The sequence below is a fragment of the Salvelinus sp. IW2-2015 genome, linkage group LG16, assembly GCF_002910315.2.
Source record: "Salvelinus sp. IW2-2015 linkage group LG16, ASM291031v2, whole genome shotgun sequence".
Lineage (NCBI taxonomy): Eukaryota > Metazoa > Chordata > Actinopteri > Salmoniformes > Salmonidae > Salvelinus > Salvelinus sp. IW2-2015.
This window is the reverse complement of record NC_036856.1, coordinates 39716934-39738725: the sequence shown is the minus strand read 5'-3', so window position 1 is coordinate 39738725 and position 21792 is coordinate 39716934. Positions and strand designations below refer to the sequence as shown.

Sequence of the window (21792 nt, the reverse complement as noted above, 5' to 3'; positions counted from 1 at the left end):
AAAACCTGCAAAATCCGCAGTGTATCAAATACTTGTTCTCCCCACTGTACATGATGCGAAACTCGCCATACTAGCTGTATTTCTGCCTGCTTGCATTGATAAAACATGTCTCAAAAACGATATAACATTAAAACTAAGTGAATGTTTCCTTTAAGGTTTGAGGTTAGGGTTAAAAAAGACAAATGAAAATATATATATTTTTTAAACAAGTGCCCGGCACTGGGATTGAACCCACGACATTCAGAGCCATAACTCACGATTTAAGAGATACTGTTACAGTAATAAGATGTTAACAGGCACTCGTATTGCCCCAAGTGGAGGAGAAATTTCAAAGTAAATAAAATGACTAGCCATCGTTTGTTAAAACGGGTTGACAGCTCACCATCACCCTGGAGCTTGGGCTGAAACATCCATAGTTCTGAATGAGTCATATGATATAGGCTAGTATTAGCTATCACTGGGACACAAGGAAAGAATGGTATATGACCAATTAATAGTTAGTCATAGTCACTATCATCCYGAAGGACATACAGTGCCTTCAGAAAGTATTCACACCTCTTGACTTTTTCACACAAAAAAAAGTGTTACAAGGTGAGATTAAAATGTATTTAATAGTTGGTTTTTTGGTCAACGATCTACACAAAATACTCTGTAATGTCAAAATGGAAGAAAAATTCTAACATTTGTAAAATAATATATAAAAAATAAAACACTACTATATCTTAATTACATAAGTATTTAACCCCTTGAGTCAATACATGACAGCGGCACCTTTGGCAGTGATTACAGAGTCTTTCTGGGGAAGTCTCTAAAAGCTTTGTACACCTCGATTATACAATATTTGCACATTATTCTTTTAAATTTAAATTCTCCAAGCTCTGTCAAGTTGGTTGTTGATTGTGCTAGACAGCAAGTCTTGCCATAGATTTTCAAGCCRATTTAAGTCAAAACTGGAACTAAGCCACACAGGAACATTCAATGTCGTCTTGGTAAGCAACTCCAGTGTTTTAGGTTATTGTCGTGCTGAAAGGTGAATTCGTCCCCCAATGTCTGTTGGAAAGTAGACGGAACCAGGTTTTCCTCAATTATTTTGCCAGTGCTTAGCTCTATTCTGTTTCTTTTTATCCTAAAAAACTTARGTCTTTGCCGATGACAAGCATACCCATAACATGATGCAGCCACCACCATGCTTGAAAATATGAAGAGTAGTACTCAGTGATGTGTTGTGTTAGATTTTCCCCAAACTTAACGATTTGTATTCAGGACATGAAGTTAATTTATTTTCCATATTTTTAGCAGTTTTACTTTAGTGCCTTATTGCAATCAGGATGCAATATTTGTATTCTGTACAGGCTTTCTTCATTTCACTCTGTCATTTAAGTTATTATTGGAGAGTAACTACAATGTTGTTGATCCATCCTCAGTTCTCTCTTATCACAGCCATTAAACTCTATAACTGTTTTAAAGTCACCATTGGCCTCATGGTGAAATCCTGAGTKGTTTCCTTCGTCTCTGCCAACTGAGTTAGGAAGGACTCCTGTATCTTTGTAGTGACTGGATGTATTGATACACCATCCAAAGTGTAATTAATAACTTTACCATGCTCAAAGGGATTTTGAAAGTCTCCTTTTTTTTTTACCCATCTACCAATAGGTGCCCTTCTTTGTGAGGCATTGTAAAAAACATCCTGGTCTTTGTGGTTGAACATGTGTTTGAAATTCACTGCTCGACTGAGGGACCTTACAGATCATTTTATGTGTGGAGTACAAAGATGAGGTAGTCMTAAAAAAATTATGTTAAAAACACTTATCTGTGAGTCCATKACTTTTTAAGCACATTTTTACTCCTTAACTTATTTAGGYTTGCCATAACAAAGGGGTTGAATACTAATTAMACTAAAGACATTTCAGCTTTACATTTTTTATTAATTTGTAAAAATGTCTAATTCCACTTTGACATTATTGGGTGTTATGTGTAGGCCAGTGACACAACATCTCAATTTAATCCATTTTAAATTCAGGCTGTAACACAATAAAATGTGGAAAAAGTCAAGGGGTGTTGATACATTCTGAAGTACATATCATCCTGTTGCTGTGTGTTTGAAGGAGTTCCTCGTGAGACGGAAAAGGAGAAGGAGATGGCTGACTTTGACATCTTCGACGACCCTGAGACGCCRTACTCCACKTTTAACTTCCAGTACTCCAACCAGGCCTTCACACAGCTCCACGACCTCATGGAGTTCAACACACTCAACAACATCGAGGTACAATCAACCTTCAACTGCATCACCACTGGCTACTGTACATCCATTTCTAAAGATGTTAGAAGGTCGGACAGTCTTTGGAAGAGTTAGATCGATTAGGAGCTCTAAAAAGGGGTATGTCGATATGGAATGTTCAAACATCAAGGTCAATTTGAATGCTGGAGCCAATGCTGGAGCCACATTCAGTTGTTCTGGCTCTTATGCACTGTGTGTGGCTGTCTAAAAAGATCCCACGAATCAAAAGGTCAGTTCAGTCGGTCAGAACTAATATGCCAATGACTAAAGGGGTTTCTCGATATGACAGAAGTACTGTATGTAGGTAGATACTGATTCCTGCTCCTGATTCCTGCTCAAACCACCCTCAACGAAGAGGTCAGTTCKGTTAGCCAGAACTAATGTATGTAAAACAATATTCCAACAACGTAAATGTCAGTTCAGCCAGGCAGATGTAATGTATGTAAAACAATCCAGCAACATCAATGTTTGCTCAATTATCCGTCAGTAACTAGGGGCTCCCCGGACATGGAACTTCAAACATCTGTGTAGGCCTATGCTAATTGTTTTTTTATCTAACCTCTAACCACATTTCAATTAATTATGATTTCTTGTTAACGGTCAATTGACTAACCACTTGTGTAGGTTAATACAGAGTGTTTTATCCATTCCACCTCCTCCATCCACCTCTCTCTTGACCAGGTGATAAAAGATGCCATTAAGGAGAGCATCATGTACAGGAAGGAGAATCCATCCCGCTGCTCTGTGTCCCTCTCACTCAACGAGATCCAGAACAAAATGTTCCTGAAGCGGGAGACGCGGGAGAAACCCCGGAAGTGAGAGCCGGAATGCCGGGAAGAGCAAGGTCAAGCTATCAGACGAAACTGTGGCATTGGAGAGTGGAGATTTTCCTATATTTTTACATTTTTTCATTAGGGAAACTTTGTTGGTTTGTTTTGTCCATCTAATAATGTGAATGAAGAGGGTTTGGTGTAAACCATGGAAACCTGTGGTGGATATCACTGAACAACATGACAAAGACTTGTTCTGGACCCTAAAGTTTAGTGATATAAATTCTGAAGAGATGTCCCAATAGCAGTAAACTAAACTCAAGGTTCCTTAATTGACTTTCCATTTTTATAAGTGCTACTCATGTATGTATTATGTGTTTTTAATGTAGCAGGGTTTTCCTATAGTATAGTTGTAAACAGTTGTTACTGATCTAAACAAGTGATCTCATAGGAAACCATGGAAATCATAGAAGAAGAGGCGTCCTTAAACCATCAGGTTGTGTTCGATGCCAACTACTAAAACACCGCCAAGTGCAACCGTCTGAATTCCTCAAACATCTMAATTATGTTTATTCAACGCAGGGAGTGGCTCCAACAACAAACAACACTCAACACCATAGAAACGGCCTTTCTGTCTGCCTCCTTTATAGTCCTCTCTCACGTTAGAGTGTGTTTATTTTCCTGACTGTGTTATTTCAGGCTTCCCCTTATATATTCGGACCAATTTTTTTTTGTTGGGGCAGAGTAGTTTCCTCCCACCGTGACCCCTCCTCACCCCCACCATCCTCCCATACACACCAGATATGGTCTGGTGTGTCTGTGCTGAGGTGGGGTGAGAGGGGTGGGGTGTAACCCTGGAGAGGGTGTGGTGTGATGGCTTCACGGCTCTTGTCGGCACACAATGGAATTTCAAACACTACACCTACACCTGCAGCAGCGTCTGAAGAGAAGTATCTGACATACTACACCTACACTTGCAGGGGTCAAAGGGTGCTGTGGAATTTTACACAGAACAGAAAACCCTGTCTGCTGACCATGGTCTGCCTGAGCTCACATTTCAGCCTAGTTTTTAAAACAATGTTATGTAAAAGAGGTGATTTTCTTAAGCTTTTATCACAGTAGCCCAAACTTAAATTATTTCTAGCTGGCAACTTGTTTTTTTGTGTGTTTTTACTGTGTATTTTCTTTTGTGCAAATTAATATTTCTGCATTCTTTGACCCTTTAACCTTATTGTTTATTACTTTTAGGTCACAAGAGGTTGGTGGCACCTTAATTGGGGATGACAGGCTCGTGGTAATGGCTGGAGTGGAATGGTATCAAATACATCAAACACATGGTTTCCAAGAAACCGTGGTTTCCATGTGTTTGATGCCATTCCATTTGCTCTGTTCTAGCCATTATTATTAAGAGCCGTCCTCCCCTCAGCAGCCACCACTGCTTTAGGTCTCCCAGAGATTGTCATATTGTTGTTGGCTATTTTCAGACTGAATTGCATTTCATACTGAACTTTGTGCAACGTCTCACAAGCAATGACAGTCATACCGCTTGATCTTTTCAGGACACCTGTGTGGCACCTTTTTATTCAATGGATGTTATTCTCTTAGAATGAGGTAGAATGAGTACATGGAGAGTAGGACATATGCCTTTTTTTTTCATGTAAAGCTGTCTTGGACTACAGTAAATAGTCTTGTTTTTTTTGTTTTATGTTTTTTTGCAATTTTTACAATTATGGGAAATAAAGTGTTAAAAGGATTTCAAACTGAGAGGACCCAAGTAGTGTAGTCATACACTTCTGCTTTTCTTACTATGTCCTTTTTATTATTTTAACCAATAACATACACCATGTTTATGTACAACGTACATGTAATTGAATAAAAGTCCAAGTTGTCTTCTTGCTCGGTAATCCAACACCCACTATACATGTTATTGTGGCTTGGAAAAGGGAAGAATTCCTAGTTGTAGAAGTACTTGCCAACACTATTCATCTCATGCAACGTTTCCACTATAGAAATGGCAATTTGATACTTGAATTCACGACCATGTAGACCCCGGAAATCAGAGGTTTAACACACACACACACACACACACACACACACACTTTCACTGGACTGGAAAACATATTTTAGGCTTATGAAAGGAAATGCCTTGGCCAGGCCTAGATGACCTAGATCTGGCTGTGTCTTTTTCATAGGTCTGCTACTATGAGAAACCCCATCACAACAAGGACAATGTGGCCACAGTAAAATAATCGACCTGAAACCTTCATAAAATGAAGCCCAGGCAGTTTCTAGGCAGAATCTTCCTCCAGCTACAGAACTTAACCGTAGCCACCCACAGGCTGGTTGGAGACCTGTTGAAGCACATCGCACAGTAAATCATTACATTTTCCAATTAAATCATCATGCAAAAGTAATATTCCCATCATGTGAGAGTACTAATTATGTGCTTAGGATAGTTTGCTGCGGTGCACGTCTGAGGGTGCCTCCTCTCTGGCATGAAAACCACTCGCCTAACGCCCCCTGGATTGACTTTAACGTGCTCCGTTTACTGTAGCCTAGCTGCACAGCACAGCCATGCCTGGCAGACACAGACAAACATTCAGAAACCTTCAAGGCCTTTGAAGGCTACACTCAAAAGCCTTGTCGCCCTAGAGTGCTGTCTGCCTGTCTATCTTAATGTATGTGAGGTGAGAATGATTTCCATATTGACGTGTTATTATGTTATTCTCACACACCACGCGTAAGGGTCATGTATGTGCCTGCATGTTTTCTTCTTGATGTGCTGAGTCACTCTCACCGCACACAGACAGACAGGCTGTGGTGCACCCCAGTAACCAAGACGGGGCTGCTCTGGAGGAACGCACGCAACCAGACACACACAAGCCTCTACCATCATACAGTGTGCTGTGTATCAACTATAGAACAAATATCATTATGGAGAACAATTTACTATAACCTATGTTAGAATTACTATGAAATAAATATACACTATAACCTATGTTAGAATTACTATGAAATAAATATACACTATAACCTATGTTAGAATTACTATGAAATAAATATACACTATAACCTATGCACACTTGCAGGCATCAAACTGTGTCTGGTACATATCAGGTCAGTCAGACTGTGTGGTACATATCAGGTCAGACTGTGTGGTACATATCAGGTCAGACTGTCTGGTACATGTCAGGTCAGTCAGACTGTGTGGTACATGTCAGATCATTCAGACTGTGTGGTACATATCAGGTCAGTCAGACTGTGTGGTACATATCAGGTCAGTCAGACTGTGTGGTACATGTCAGGTCAGTCAGACTGTGTGTGGTACTTCTATCTCAAGGCCATCAAACTGTTAACAGCCACCATTAACATTGAGTGGCTGCTGCCAACATACTGACTTAACTCCATTCACTTTAATAATGGCAAAATGTATCACTAGCCACTTTAAACAATGCCACTTCATATAATGTTTACATACCCTACATTACTCATCTCATATGTATATACTGTACTCTATACCATCTACTGCATCTTGCCATCTTTATGTAATACATGTATCACTAGCCACTTTAAACAATGCCACTTTTATATGTTTACATACCGTACATTACTCATCTCATATGTATATACTGTACTCTATACCATCTACTGCATCTTGCCTATGCCGTTCTGTACCATCACTCATTCATATATGTTAATGTACATATTCTTCATCCCTTTACACTTGTGTATAAGGTAGTTGTAGTGAAATTGTTAGGTTAGATTACTCGTTGGTTATTACTCCATTGTCGGAACTAGAAGCACAAGCATTTCGCTACACTCGCATTAACATCTGCTAACCATGTGTATGTGACAAATACAATTTGATTTGATTTGATTTGCAACCAGTCAGGATGCTCTCGATGGTGCAGCTGTAGAACTTTTGGAGGATCTGGGGACCCATGCCAAATCTTTTCTGTCACACACCCAACACAGTTACACAACCACACCCAACACAGTCACACACACACACCCAACACAGTCACACACACACACCCAACACAGTCACACACCCAACACAGTGAGTAATCCTTTCTCACACAGCTGACAGACCAGGACTTGGCGGCCTGTCAGATACAGTGGTGAGGTCCATCATGTCTGACCCAGTGGTGAGGTCCATCATGTCTGACCCAGTGGTGAGGTCCATCATGTCTGACCCAGTGGTGAGGTCCATCATGTCTTAACCAGTGGTGAGGTCCATCATGTCTGACCAGTGGTGAGGTCCATCATGTCTACCAGTGGTGAGGTCCATCATGTCTGACCCAGTGGTGAGGTCCATCATGTCTTAACCAGTGGTGAGGTCCATCATGTCTGACCCAGTGGTGAGGTCCATCATGTCTGACCCAGTGGTGAGAGTCCATCATGTTTAACCAGTGGTGAGGTCCATCATGTCTGACCCAGTGGTGAGGTCCATCATGTCTGACCAGTGGTGAGGTCCATCATGTCTGACCCAGTGGTGAGGTCCATCATGTCTGACCCAGTGGTGAGGTCCATCATGTTCTTAACCAGTGGTGAGGTCCATCATGTCTTACCAGTGGGAGGTCCATCATGTCTAACCAGTGGTGAGGTCCATCATGTCTTAACCAGTGGTGAGGTCCATCATGTCTTAACCAGTGGGAGGTCCATCATGTCTGACCCAGTGGTGAGGTCCATCATGTCTGTACCCAGTGGTGAGGTCCATCATGTCTGGACCCAGTGGTGAGGTCCATCATGTCTTAACCAGTGGTGAGGTCCATCATGTCTGACCCAGTGGTGAGGTCCATCATGTCTGACCCAGTGGTGAGTTCCATCATGTCTGACCCAGTGGTGAGGTCCATCATGTCTGACCCAGTGTTGAGGTCCATCATGTCTGACCCAGTGGTGAGGTCCATCATGTCTGACCCAGTGGGAAATAATGTTTGTGTTATCTTTTTTCTTCAACAAGAGATAAAAGGCCAACAGTCTAGACACGGCCCATTAGAAATGTTACTCTTAATTCCCACTAATATTATGGTGTGTCCATTCTCATGAGTGCCACACCAAGGGGTGTAGTATTTTGATATCCAGGCTCTACCCGTAAGTGAAGTTTATTATGAGTCAGGAATATTTTTCATGTGCAATTTTGGGGAATATGTGTATTTTGTTCTTTTAAACCTCTTATGGCTGAGATCGGCTAAGATCCCGTTAACGGGATCGATTTGACAACAGCCAGTGAAAGTGCAGGGCGCCAAATTCAAACAACAGTAATCTCAAAATTACAATTCCTCAAACATACAAGTATTTCACACCATTTTAAAGATAAACTTGTTGTAAATCCCACCACAGTGTCCGATTTCAAAAAGGCTTTACGACGAAAGCACACCAAACGATTATGTTAGGTCAGTTCCTAGTCACAGAAAAACACAGCCATTTTTCCAGCCAAAGAGAGGAGTCACAAAAAGCAGAAATAGAGATAAAATTAATCACTAACCTTTGATGATCTTCATCAGAGGACACTCATAGGACTTCATGTTACACAATACATGTATTTCTTGTTCGATAAAGTGCATATTTATATCCAAAAATCTCAGTTTACATTGGCGCATTACGTTCAGTAATGTTTTGCTTCCAAAACATCCGGTGATTTTGGAGAGAACCACATCAATTTACAGAAATAGTCATCATAAACTTTAATATAAGATACAAGTGTTATGCACAGAATTAGAGATATACTTCTCCTTAATGCAACCGCTGTGTCAGATTTCAAAAAAACTTTACGGAAAAAGCAAACCATGCAATAATCTGAGTACAGCGCTCAGACAACAAAACCATGTTGGAGTCAACAGAAGTCAGAAATAGCGTTATAAATATTCACTTACCTTTGATGATCTTCATCAGTATGCACTCCCAGGAATCACAGTTCCACAATAAATGTTTGATTTTTTTCGATAAAGTACATAATTTATGTCCAAATACCTCCTTTTTGTTCGTGCGTTTAGCCCCGTAATCCAAATTCATGAGGCGTGAGCAGACTAAAAGTCCAAAAGTTCCGTTACAGTCTGTAGAAACATGTCAAACGATGTATAGAATCAATCTTTAGGATGTTTTTATCATAAATCTTCAATAATGTTTCAACCGGAGAATTCCTTTGTCTTCAGAAATGCAATGGATTGCAAGCGATCTCTCACGTGAACGCGCGTGGTCAGCTCATGGCACTCTGCCAGACCCCTGACTCAAAGAGTCCTCATTCCCCCCTCCTTCACAGTAGAAGCATCAAACAAGGTTCTAAAGACTGTTGACATCTAGTGGAAGCCTTAGGAAGTGTAATATGACCAATATCCCACTGTATATTCGATAGGCGATGAGTTGAAAAACTACAAACCTCAGATTTCCAACTTCCTGGTTGGATTTTTTCTCAGGTTTTTGCCTGCCATATGAGTGCTGTTATACTCACAGACATCATTCAAACAGTTTTAGAAACTTCAGAGTGTTTTCTATCCAAATATACTAATAATATGCATATCTTAGCTTCTGGGACTGAGTAGCATGTAGTTTACTCTGGGCACCTTATTCATCCAAGCTACWCAATACTGCCCCCAGCCAAAGACCATCTGTGGGGTTCATGATGACAAAGATAAAACCAGCTGGAAATGGGAAACTTTGTCTCTATTTCCTGCAAAACAAAAAATAGCACTTTCATCATCTGACGCTGTCCTGACATCATGGAGTGTATGCTGCACGCAGTTGCTCTGTTATCCTATATGGGGGACCACCATGGTCGACTGGCAGGGAGTTACCACCCGTGACCAGCACAGCATGTTCGGTAAAGTAAATACTTCCGCCATAGCCTTTTACGAGTAGTGAGTGTGGTGAGTCACACAGCGAACAGCTGTACTATGTAATCTGTTTAGATCCTCAGCTTCCTGAAGTAAACCATGCTCTCTATCAATGGAGGAAGTACATGTATCTTTTATTCAACTCTAATCCATTAAAGTGAACATATGATAGTAGTTCATTTGATCTAAAAGAAAACACTACAGTGGTTTAGAAATACATGCTCTCATTACCAAACATATGTTTCAGTAGATGCACTGCACATACATTCGTTTTTTAAATTTTATTTTATTTTACAAGGCAGGTCAATCAAGAACAAATTATTATTTACAATGAAGGCCTATTCAGTACCTTAATAGAAAATTACTTGTAAAAGTGAAAGTTGCCCAGTAAAATATCATTTCAGCAAAAGTGTCAGATTATTTGGTTTTAAATATACTTAAGTATCACAGGTAAATGTAATTGCTAAAATGTACTTCAGTATCAAAAGTAAAAGTATTAATAATTTCAAATTCCTTATATTATGTAAACCAGTGGTACACTATAACACTCTGACATTAGTTTACAAACAGTGTCAGGGAAAATGTATGGAGTAAAAAGTACATTATTTTCTTTAGGAATGTAGTGAAGTAAAAGTTGTCAAAAATGTAAATAATAAAGTAAAGTACAGATACCCAAAAAAACTACTCAGTAGTACTTTAAAGTATTTTTACTTAAGTACTTTACACACGGGTCTGTTTAACTCTTTTATAAACCTTTACTGTACTGCTTTTGATACTACCTAACTAATCTATTTCCTATGCTCTGGCGCCACCTGCTGAGTTTTTCAGCATGTTCTTAAAAAAATATAGATTTAGAGTTAGATAAACGTGGATTTTTTTTGTTCAGGGACATATACAGGATGCTACCCTCTACAACATAATTTTCACTCCAAATCAAAACTCAAAACCTACAACCTGATTTTGGACGGAATTACGGAATCACCTGGAAGGTTTACAACTACCAAAGATTATTATTCCAAAACTATACAGCAAATTCTCTGGAGAACAGAAACCTGAAAACACCATCCAACCTGGAACTGAGTGAGTCATGTTTAGTCTAAAGCTATATTTTATTTCCAAAAGCCAAGAAAAAAAATACATTACGTTACTTTATAAGGACTGAATGCTAAGTTAAGGCTACCAAGCTTGATACAACTTCAATTAGCACTGACATGTCAAGTGAGTGGTGTCAAAGCCTTTTAGCCCAACAATAGCAGGAGAGTCGCACAGTGTACTCCAACCAGAAGGAGAGGCCTTAAAAGCTGCCTCCCGCTGTTCAGAGGTAATTAAAATACAGTACCCTGTGTATGTAAAGAATGATAAGACACGAAAAGAGCACAAAATGAAGCTCCTTATGGAAAACCAAGAGACACTTTTCGCTGACTATTATAAAAATGGGAACATCAGCAACCTCATCTTCCACACAGACCATCCCCTGGCATGGCACAGCGCTATATTAGCACAGATCCCTCTGTTAAGAGGGGGGGGTGTTAACGAAGGGTGGAAACTCAGGATACTAGACAACGAGGAATCTGAGTCAGCTAATATAAATCTCTATAAGTCTGGAACAGTAATGGTACAGGGCATCCCCAAAGAGTTTCAGCTGGACTTTCACCTAATCAAAGAATTAGCTCTGTAGGAGAAGCTCTCTCTTGAGAAAAATATCCCCATCCCGAGCGGGTCAGACCAGACCTCTTCATTATATAACCCCACAGACGAGCAACCCAAACGGAAAGTCAACCTCCCAGCACAGAGTACTACTCCCTCATTGAAATTAAGGATAAATTCACCCAGCTGTAGGTAAGGTAGGTGGAGCTGGAACAGCAGGTGATTACACTCCAGTCAGCACAGATCCAGACAACAGTCCAGCAGCACAACAACACCCCCTTAACCAAACCCAGAGAGTTGGAGGTGGAGAGAGACATATCTGCACTCTGGTCTGAGACAACCTCAACAGGAGAAATAGCAGGAGAAGAACAGAGCACTAGAGGAGAGGATCAGACTGCTGGAGGAGAGGGTGAGGAGGATGGCGTGTGACAGAGAACAACCCACTAGAGAGGTGGCCACCCCCGCAGAGAAGCTAGCAGAACAGCCCACCTCAGCTCCCGACAAAAGTCTCGACATCACAGCAGAACAGTCCCCCTCCCCAGACCCTGACCATAGCCTCGACATCATAGCGGGACAGACAAATGAAGAACCCCAAGCCTAGGCGATTTCACCCCCTCTGAACTCCCTCCCTGTCAACCACCCTGATAACCCTCCTGACAACCCCCCCACACCCACTGAGGTCATACACAAGACACAGATTGGACTCAAATGTGAAATATATACAAGAAAAAAACGTTTTTCCCAAACACAGTGTGTCTAAACTCTGGTGTCCAAACACCCAGCAAACCTTCTGTCTGAGGACCAACTAGGTTCACCCAGCCACATAATAATTCACACAGGCACAAATGACCTGAGAGCACAACAGGAAAGGGTGGCCACAGCATTCAAGGGAGTGATTGAAAAAGCTTCTTCTACTTTTGTCACGACCGTCGTATGAATAATTAGACCAAGGCGCAGCGTGAGTAGAGTTCCACATTTTAATGATAGTGACATTTCCCCCCCAAAGGTGCGGACTCCGACCGCAAAACCTGAAACTAGTTGGGGAGGGTTAGGGTGGGCAGCTAGCATCGGTGGCGGCTCCGGTGCGGGACGTATCACCCGCTCAGACTGCGGATCCGGCCATGGAGCCGGACTGGACTGGGCACCGGCGCAGAGGAAGGCTCCGGCCATGGAGCGGGACTGGACGCCGTGCCTGGGCTGAGCACCGGCGCAGAGGAAGACTCCGGCCATGGAGTGGGACTGGACACCGTGCCTGGACTGGTCACCGGCGCAGAGGAAGGCTCCGGCCATAGAGCGGGACTGGACACCGTGCCTGGACTGGGCTTCGGCGCAGTGGAAGGCTCTGGCCATGGCACCGGCGCAGGAAGCTCCGGACCGTGGACCGTCACTGGAGGCTCTGGACAGTAAACCGTCGCTGGAAGCTCTGGACTGTGAACCGTCGCTGGAGGTTCCGGGCTGTAGACCATCGCTGACTTTTACTGCGGTCAGCTTAAAACAGGGTGCCTGGACACTCACTTCAGTCATCATGAAGTGCTTTGAGAGGCTAGTCAAAGACTCTTCCTCCCTTCCAGACACACTCGACCCTCTCCAATTCGTCTACTGCCCCAACAGATCCACGGACGATGCAATCACCATTGCACTGCACACTGCCCTCACCCACCTGGACAAGAGAAATGCGAGGATGCTGTTCATCAACTACAGCTCGGCCTTCAATACCATAGTGCCCTCGAAGCTCACAACAAAGTTCACAGCCCTGGGACTGAACTCCTCCCTATGCAACTGGGTCCTGGACTTCCTGAATGGCCACCTCCAGGTGGTGAAGGGAGGCAAAATTACCTCCTCCACACTGATCCTCAACACAGGGGCCCCACAAGGGTGCATGCTCAGCCCCCTCCTGTACTCTGTTTACCCACAACTGTGTGGCCACGCACGCCTCCAACGCAATCATCAAGTTTGCAGCCCACACAACAATAGTAGGCCTGATTACCAACAGTGACGAGACAGCCTACAGGGAGGAGATGAGAGCCCTGGGAAAGTGGTGCCAGAAAAATAACCTCTCACACAACGTTAACAAAACAAAGGAGCTGATCGTGGACTTCAGGAAACAGCACGCCCCTATCCACATCGACGAGACCGCAGTGGAGAAGGTGGAAAGTTTCAATTTCCTCAACGTAGACATCCCTGATGATCTGAAATGGTTCACCCACACAGTAGGTGGCTGAAGAAATGTGGCCGCTAAAACCCTCAGAAACTTTAACAGATGCACAATTGAGAGCATCCTGTTGGGCTGTATCACCGCCTGGTACAGCAACTGCACCGCCCGCAACCGCAGGGCTCTCCAGATGGGGGTGCGGTCTGCCCAGCATATCACCTGGGGCAAACTGCCTGCCCTCCAGGACACCTACAGCACCCGATGTTACAGGAAGGCCAAAAAGATAATCAAGGACATCAACCACCCGAGCCACGGCCTGTTCACCCTGCTATTATCCAGAAGGCAAGGTCAGTACAGGTGCATCAAAATTGGGACCGAGGCCATCAGAGTGTTAAATAGCCATCACTAGCTATTAGTGATAGCTACCTTAGAGGCTGCTGCCCTATATAGACATGGGCCACTTTAATAATATTTACATACTGCTTTACTCATCTCATATGTATATACTGTATTCTATTCTACTGTATTGTGGTCAATGCCACTCCGACATTGCTCAATCTAATATTTATATATTTTACTTTTAGATTTGTGTGTATTGTTGTGTATTGTTAGATACTACTGCACTGTTGGAGCTAGGAAAGCAAGCATTTCGCTACATCCGCAATAACATCTGCTAAATATATGCCCCATACAATTTGATTTGATTTGTGAGTCCAAACTTATGACTGGTACTGTATTTTTATTGACTTATTATTGTTTAATTCGCATTGTTGGAGCTCGGAGTGTAACGAGTTCACAGTGCATTCGGAAAGTATTCAGACCCCTTGAGTTTTTACACATTTTGTTACGTTACAGCCTTATTCTCAAATTGATTAAATAGTTTTTTCCCCTCAACAATCTACATACAACACCCCTTAAATGACAAAGCAAAAACAGGTTATTAGACATTTTTCCAAATGTATAAAAATATATATTTACACTACCGTTCAAAAGTTTGGGGTCACTTAGAAATGTCCTTGTTTTTGAAAGAAAAGCAAAAATATTTGTCCATTAAAATAACATCAAATTGATCAGAAATACAGTGTAGACATTGTTAATGTTGTAAATGACTACTGTAGCTGTAAACAACTGATTTTTAATGGAATATCTACATAGGCGTACAGAGGCCCATTATCCGCAACCATCACTCCTGTGTTCCAATGGCACGTTGTGTTAGCTAATCCAAGTTTATCATTTTAAAATGCCAATTGATCATTAGAAAACCCTTTTGCAATTATGTTGTGTTGTGCTGATTAAAGAAGCAATAAAACTAGCCTTCTTTAGACTAGTTGAGTATCTGGAGTATCAGCATTTGTGGGTTCATTTTACAGGCTCAAAATATCCAGAAAAAAAGACCTTTCTTCTGAAACTCGTCAGTCTATTCTTGTTCTGAGAAATGAAGGCTATTCCATGCGAGAAATTGCCAAGAAACTGAATATCTCGTTCAACGCTGTGTGCTACTCCCTTCACAGAACAGCGCAAACTGGCTCTAACCAGAATAGAAAGAGGAATGAGAGGCCCCTACAGAATATGCATTGGCAAGATTTTGAGTGATGAGATAAATATAAAAATATTCGATATAAAAATATTTTGAGTGTCAAAGACTCCAGTGGTCATACATAGAGAATGGGATGGTGCAATATTGAATGAGTCATATTTTGATAAGGTGCATGCATGGGGATGTCCACGTCAACCAGAGATATGTCCATGCTGTAGAGATACACCTAGTGGACTGAAACTTCACTGCTGTAGACATAATACAGCTAGTGCTATCTAGACTTAATAGAGACTTTTACCTTGAAAACCTGCAGGATACCTCTTCACGGTTTCCCTGACTTCAGTTTTCTTTAATACTGTGTTATGCTTGTTCAGGTAGCACTCCTCACAGGCCGTTTGGTGTACATATTTTTTGTTGGTGAGATGATACTGCCAAAACTCTGAAAGGTTTTATTGTATGTCAGAATTGCGACACAAGATTTGTTCAAGCCTAAAATGTTAGTCCGTAATCGTAACATGGTCTTTGTATGTTCACAGATGTCATTTCACGTTTACGTTCATGCTTCACTCTTGGCTTTTCTTACGATTCTAACAATTCACCTATGGATTTTCTAACGATACTTACGTTCAACCTTTTGGCAGGTATCTGGCTCCATACCATGGCAGCAATACTAGCTGGATCCTATCAAAGATCATGAATAAGCTGACAAGATACATGTCTCTCCGTGAATCATTGTCCACAAAGCGGAATGGCGGGCTGTCTAGCTCCTGCCTATCCTTTCTTTGGTTTGGTGGATATATAATATTCGATGATGGTTGTTGACGTTAACCGCCTGTATCCAATGGAGGGAGATGCTATGCTACTAGCCTCATGTCGTGAATCAAATCAAATTTTATTTGACACATACACATATTTAGCAGATGTTATTACAGGTGTAGCGAAATGCTTGTTTTCCCAGCTCCAACAGTGCAGTAGTATCTAACAATTTACAACAATACACACAAATCTAAAAGTAAAATAATGGAATTGAGAAATATATACATATTAGGACGAGCAATGTCGGAGTGGCATAGACTAAAATACAGTAGAACAGAATACAGTATATACATATGAAATGAGTAAAGCAGTATGTAAACATTATTAAAGTGACTAGTGTTCCATTATTAAAGTGGCCAGTGATTCCATGTCTATGTATATAGGGCAGCAGCCTTGAAGGTGCAGGGTGGCGTAACCGGCTGGTAGCCGGTTAGTGATGGCTATTTAACACTCTGATGGCCTTGAGATAGAAGCTGTTTTTCAGTCTCTCGGTCCCAGCTTTGATGCACCTGTACTGACCTCGCCTTCTGGATGGTAGTGGGGTGAATAGGCAGTTAGCTCGGGTGGTTGATGTCCTTGATGATCTTTTTGGCCTTCCTGTAACATCAGGTGCCATGTGTGTCCTGGAGGGCAGGCAGTGTGCACCTGGTTATGTGTTGGGTAGACCGCACCACCCTCTGGAGAGCTCTGCGGTTGCGGGCGGTGCAGTTGCCGTACCAGGCGGTGATACAGCCCAACAGGATGCTCTTAATTGTGCATCTGGCCTCCCGGGTGGCGCAGTGGTCTAAGGCACTGCATCGCAGTGCTAGTTGTGCCACCAGAGATTCTGGTTTCGAGCCCAGGCTCTGTCGCAGCCGGCCGCGACCGGGAGGTCCATGGGGCGATGCACAACTGGCCCAGCGTCGTCCGGGTAAGGGAGGGTTTGGCCGGCAGGGATATCCTTGTCTCATCGCGCACTAGCGACTCCTGTGGCGGCCCGGGCGCAGTGCACGCTGACCAGGTCGCCAGGTGTACGGTGTTTCCTCCAACACATTGGTGCGGCTGGCTTCCGGGTTGGATGTGCTTTGTGTCAAGAAGCAGTGCGGCTAGGTTGGGTTGTGTTTCGGAGGACGCATGGCTCTCAACCTTCGCCTCTCCCGAGTCCGTACGGGAGTTTCAGCGATGAGACAAGACTGTAACTACTACCAAATGGATACCACGAAAATTGGGGAAAATTTATTTTTATTTTTAATTAAAGATAATTGTGCATCTGTAAAAGTTTGTGAGGGTCTTAGGGACCAAGATGGATTTCTTCAGCCTCCTGAGGTTGAAGAGTCGCTGTTGCGCCATCTTCACCACACTGTCTGTGTGGGTGGACCATTTCAGATTGTCAGCGATGTCTATGCCAAGGAACTTGAAGCGTTCCACCTTCTCCACTGCGGTCCCGTCGATGTGGATAGAGGCGTGCTCCCTCAGGAGATGTTTCCTGAGGTCCACGATCAGCTCCTTCATTTTGTTGATGTTTAGGGAGAGGTTATTTTTCTGGCGCCACTCTGCCAGGGCCCTTACCTCCTCTCTGTAGGCTGTGTCATCATTGTTGGTAATCAGGCCTACTACTCTTGTGTCGTCTACAAACTTGATGATTGAGTTGGAGGCGTGCGTGGCCATGCAGTCATGGGTGAACAGGGAGTACAGGGCTGAGCACGCACCCTTGTGGGGCCCCTGTGTTGAGGATCAGCAAAGTGGAGGTGTTGTTTCCTACCTTCACCACCTGGGGACGGCCCGTCAGGAAGTCCAGGACCCAGTTGCACAGGGCGGGGTTCAGACCCAGGACCCTGAGCTTAATGATGAGCTTGGAGGGTACTATGGTGTCAAAGGCTGAGCTATAGTCAATGAACAGCATTCTTACATAGGTATTCCTCTTGTCCAGATGGGATAGGGCAGTGTGTAGTGCGATGGATGTGGATCTATTGGGGCGGTATGCAATTTGAAGTGGGTCTAGGGTGTCAGGTAAGGTAGAGGTGATATGATCCTTAACTAGCCTCTCAAAGCATTTCATGATGACAGAAGTGAGTGCTACGGGGCGATAGTCATTTAGTTCAGTTACCATGCTCTGTGTGACGTGTTTAGGTAGGACTCAGGTGCAGAGAAGAGACCAGACGAGGAATCAGTGGTTAAGGATAAACATAATACTTTACTGAGAAACGATAGCCGCAGGATCACAGTACACTTGAAAAAACAACAAACACTAAGTCTTGAAAACTCACTCAGGAAACGAACGCACAAGGTCAACAATTCAAGTTTCTACAAAGGACCACAGAAACACATCTCTTTTGACAGGGACACAATCATGAAATAATAAGACATGTGAGTCCAATAAAAGTCTCTAGGGCGGTCTCTGCCGCTCTTTGGTGCCAGGAGGAACCATGACACTCTGAGGACACAGCTAGGGATGCCGTCTGGGCCGGCAGCCTTGCGAGGGTTAACATGCTTAAATGTCAACTCACGTCGACCACGGAGAATGAGAGCCCACAGTTCTTGGAAGCGGGCTGCGTTGGTGGCACTGTGTAATCCTCAAAGCGGGCGACGGTGTTCAGCTTGTCCGGGAGCAAGACGTCGGTGTCCGCGACGTGGCTGGTTTTCCCTTTGTAGTCCGTGATTGTCTGTAGACTCTGCCACATACGTCTCGTGTCTGAGCCGTTGAATTGCGACTCCACTTTGTCTCTGTACTGACGTTTTGCCTGTTTGATTGCCTTACGGAGGGAATTACTAAATTGTTTGTATTCAACCATATTTCCAGTCCCCTTGCCATGGTTAAATGCGGTGGTTCGCGCTTTCAGTTTTGCACAAATTCTGCCATCTATCCACAGTTTCTGGTTTGGGTAGGTTTCAACAGTCACAGTGGGAACAACATCCCCTATACACTTCCTGATGAACTCTGCCACCATGTCAGTGTATACGTCTATGTTTTTTCCATAGGCTACCCAGAACATATCCCAATCCGAGGGAATCAAAACAATCTTGAAGCATGGATTCCGATTGGTCAGACCAGCATTGAATAGATCTTAGCACGGGTACTTCCTGTTTGAGTTTCTGCCTATAGGAAGGGAGGAGCAAAATGGAGTCGTGATCTGATTTGCCGAAGGAAGGGAGGGCGGGGGAGGGCCTTGTAGGTATCCCAGAACGGGGAGTAACAGTGGTCGCGTGTTTTTCCAGCACGAGTACTACAGTGAATGTGTTGATAGAACTTCGGTAGCATTTTTTTCTTTTTCTTCAAATTTGCTTTGTTAAAATACCCAGCAACAATAAATGCGGCCTCAGGATACATGGTTTCCAGTTTGTACAAAGTCCAGTGTAGTTCCTTGAGGGCCGTCGTGGTATCGGCTTGAGGGGGATTATACACATCTGTGACTTGTCGTGGAATATTCTAATCAAGTGAGAGAGACTTTGTCATTTCTTCAAAAAATCATCTTTATTCAATATTGATTAATTATTGCAATAATGAGGCTGGTCGACCCCACACCCTTGAGTGTTGGACTGAGTAACCTAACCTTTACACAAATGGAGAGTATTATATATAGCTGACACTACAAATGCTTAGTCATGGTTGGTTCCACCCATCCCATGCAGATTGGGGCATCATAAGCCACTCTGGGTTCATCTGGTTGTTATCTGCACAGGGTTGTTGTCTTAAACCCACCCTGGCTTAGTTTCCCAGATGCAAGGATGATTTTGAGACAATGAGGGATTGGTCTACTCCTAAGCTATCCCTAGTAAAACACATTCATGTCTATGTAATGCAGTCGTTAACTAATTTGTCAGCTCAAGCCATCTCCATATGCCCAGATTAGCTGCAGGGAACTAAAATGGAGACCATAAAAACATAGACACTAGTAGGACAAAATGTCTTACTATTAGTTAAATATGAATTGTTAACCATGAATATCAAATAAATCAGGTAAATATGTTATTTTTCTCTCACAGACTATAACCAAAGATAATTCTCTTGGGTGGTAATATGGTCGGTATTTGATTGTGAGGTATTCTAGGTCGGGTGAACAAAAGAACTTGAGTTCCTGTACGTTATCACAATCACACCATGAGTAGTTAATCATGAAACATACACCACGCCTTTCTTCTTCCCAGAGTTCTTTATTCCTATCTCCGCGGTGTGCTGAGAACCCAGCTGGCTGTGTGGATGGGGACAGTATATCCGGAGAGAGCCATGATTCCGTGAAGCAGAGTATGCTACAGTCCCTGATATCTCTCTGGAAGGAGATCCTCGCCCGGAGTTCGTCTACTTTATTGTCCAGAGATATACTCAGAAGCGGTGGATGGAGAGCACGCCTCCTGAGTCGGACTAGAAGTCCACTCCGAATACCTCTTCTCCACTGGTGGTAGAGAGCTGCCATGTCTGTCGGTGCCATCCTGTGTATGCATAGCCATCTCGAGACAACTCCGATATAAGGTATTTTTCTCAAAGTTGCCGGGATGTCACCTGCCCTACTTATATCAGTACACTCATAACAATTTAACCCTCCTGTTGTGTTCGTTTCATGTTAATTAATTCTGTGTTCCCGGTCCAAAATGACCGCCCCATTATTGCTGATTATAAATCCATAATAATACATATATTATCACCTAATGTTGTGTTAACTCTTTTTATCAACTTAAGTTCTTGTGAACATTTCAAGTTTTGAAATTTGCTATTTACTATTTATGGCCTGTAGGCCTCATTGACCTGAGCTCATACAACTCGTTTTTGAGTAAAAATGTAATGTATGGATTATTTTGACTAACAAATACTCAGATGAAACATATTGTGCAATTTATCACAGACTACTTTGTGTCAAAGTTTAACAAGGACTCTCTCCTCCTCACCAGTGTCATGATCAAAAATATGATCAAGAGCATACAGTATATCGTTTGGTCATTGTGCTTCCACAGAATGAATTGTGAGCAAGGCCTCAACAAAGCTTTATATACCAGAGATGCTAGAAAAGTTCTATATATTATTGAAACAATGTTGCAATTGTTTGTGAGAATGTCAACAGATGTGGTTCCCGTGTGGGAAAGATTCAATTGGGGAAAGGTTCCCGTGGGGATTGCCATGGAAGCCAAGAAGGGGAGTGGGGTGTGTGTGTGCTCAAACACACACGCATGTGGGGGTCTGGGAGAGGAAGTGTGTCCATCTGATGAATGGGCATGTGCCCGGGAACACCATAGGTAGACAAAAGATAAATAAAACACCCAAAATGTAATGAAAATCATCTAAATGTATTTTGTGTGTTCAGATCCCCTGTGTGGACAAAGTCATGGAACCTTATGACAATCAGATTACATTAACTACATTTTTCAGAGAGAAAACTTGTAAATCGGTCCAATTCGACCAGAACACAGCAGGAGGGTTAAGGATTACGAAAACTTCCATTCGATCAAATAAACTTCACGTAGCAAATAAGACATCATTTTTGTTGTTGACCAAATTCCACGCTCACATTGACCTACATACAAAAACTGTTTGCTTGGTGGGCGAAACAACACAAAAACGCCACCTGCTGGATGGAGACAGATTTTCTGCCGAGTTGGTCCTCTCTCTTCCTCCTTTTTCTCTCTGATCTCATCCACATTAAGACTTCCGGTTTTCTGATTTTGCCTTTAAAATAAAAGTCCACGGTAGAACGTGAATATGTGTATGATACGAAATCAATAATTTATTTGACATTAGAACATGTTATAAAACCCAAATGTCACTTAAATATTAACAAATATGAATCATT

General features: G+C 42.7%; 1 protein-coding gene across 1 annotated transcript in view; it reads left to right on the top strand.

The window, feature by feature from the left end:
* pla2g4ab (phospholipase A2, group IVAb (cytosolic, calcium-dependent)) overlaps positions 1-4963 on the top strand; it is a 52531-nt gene extending 47568 nt beyond the window's left edge. Inside the window, 2 exon segments of the mRNA XM_024003691.2 lie at positions 2106-2263; positions 2960-4963. Coding sequence (XP_023859459.1) covers positions 2106-2263; positions 2960-3097 — 296 coding nt within the window. The 3' untranslated portion in view covers positions 3098-4963.
* Positions 4964-21792: the final 16829 nt, after the last annotated feature.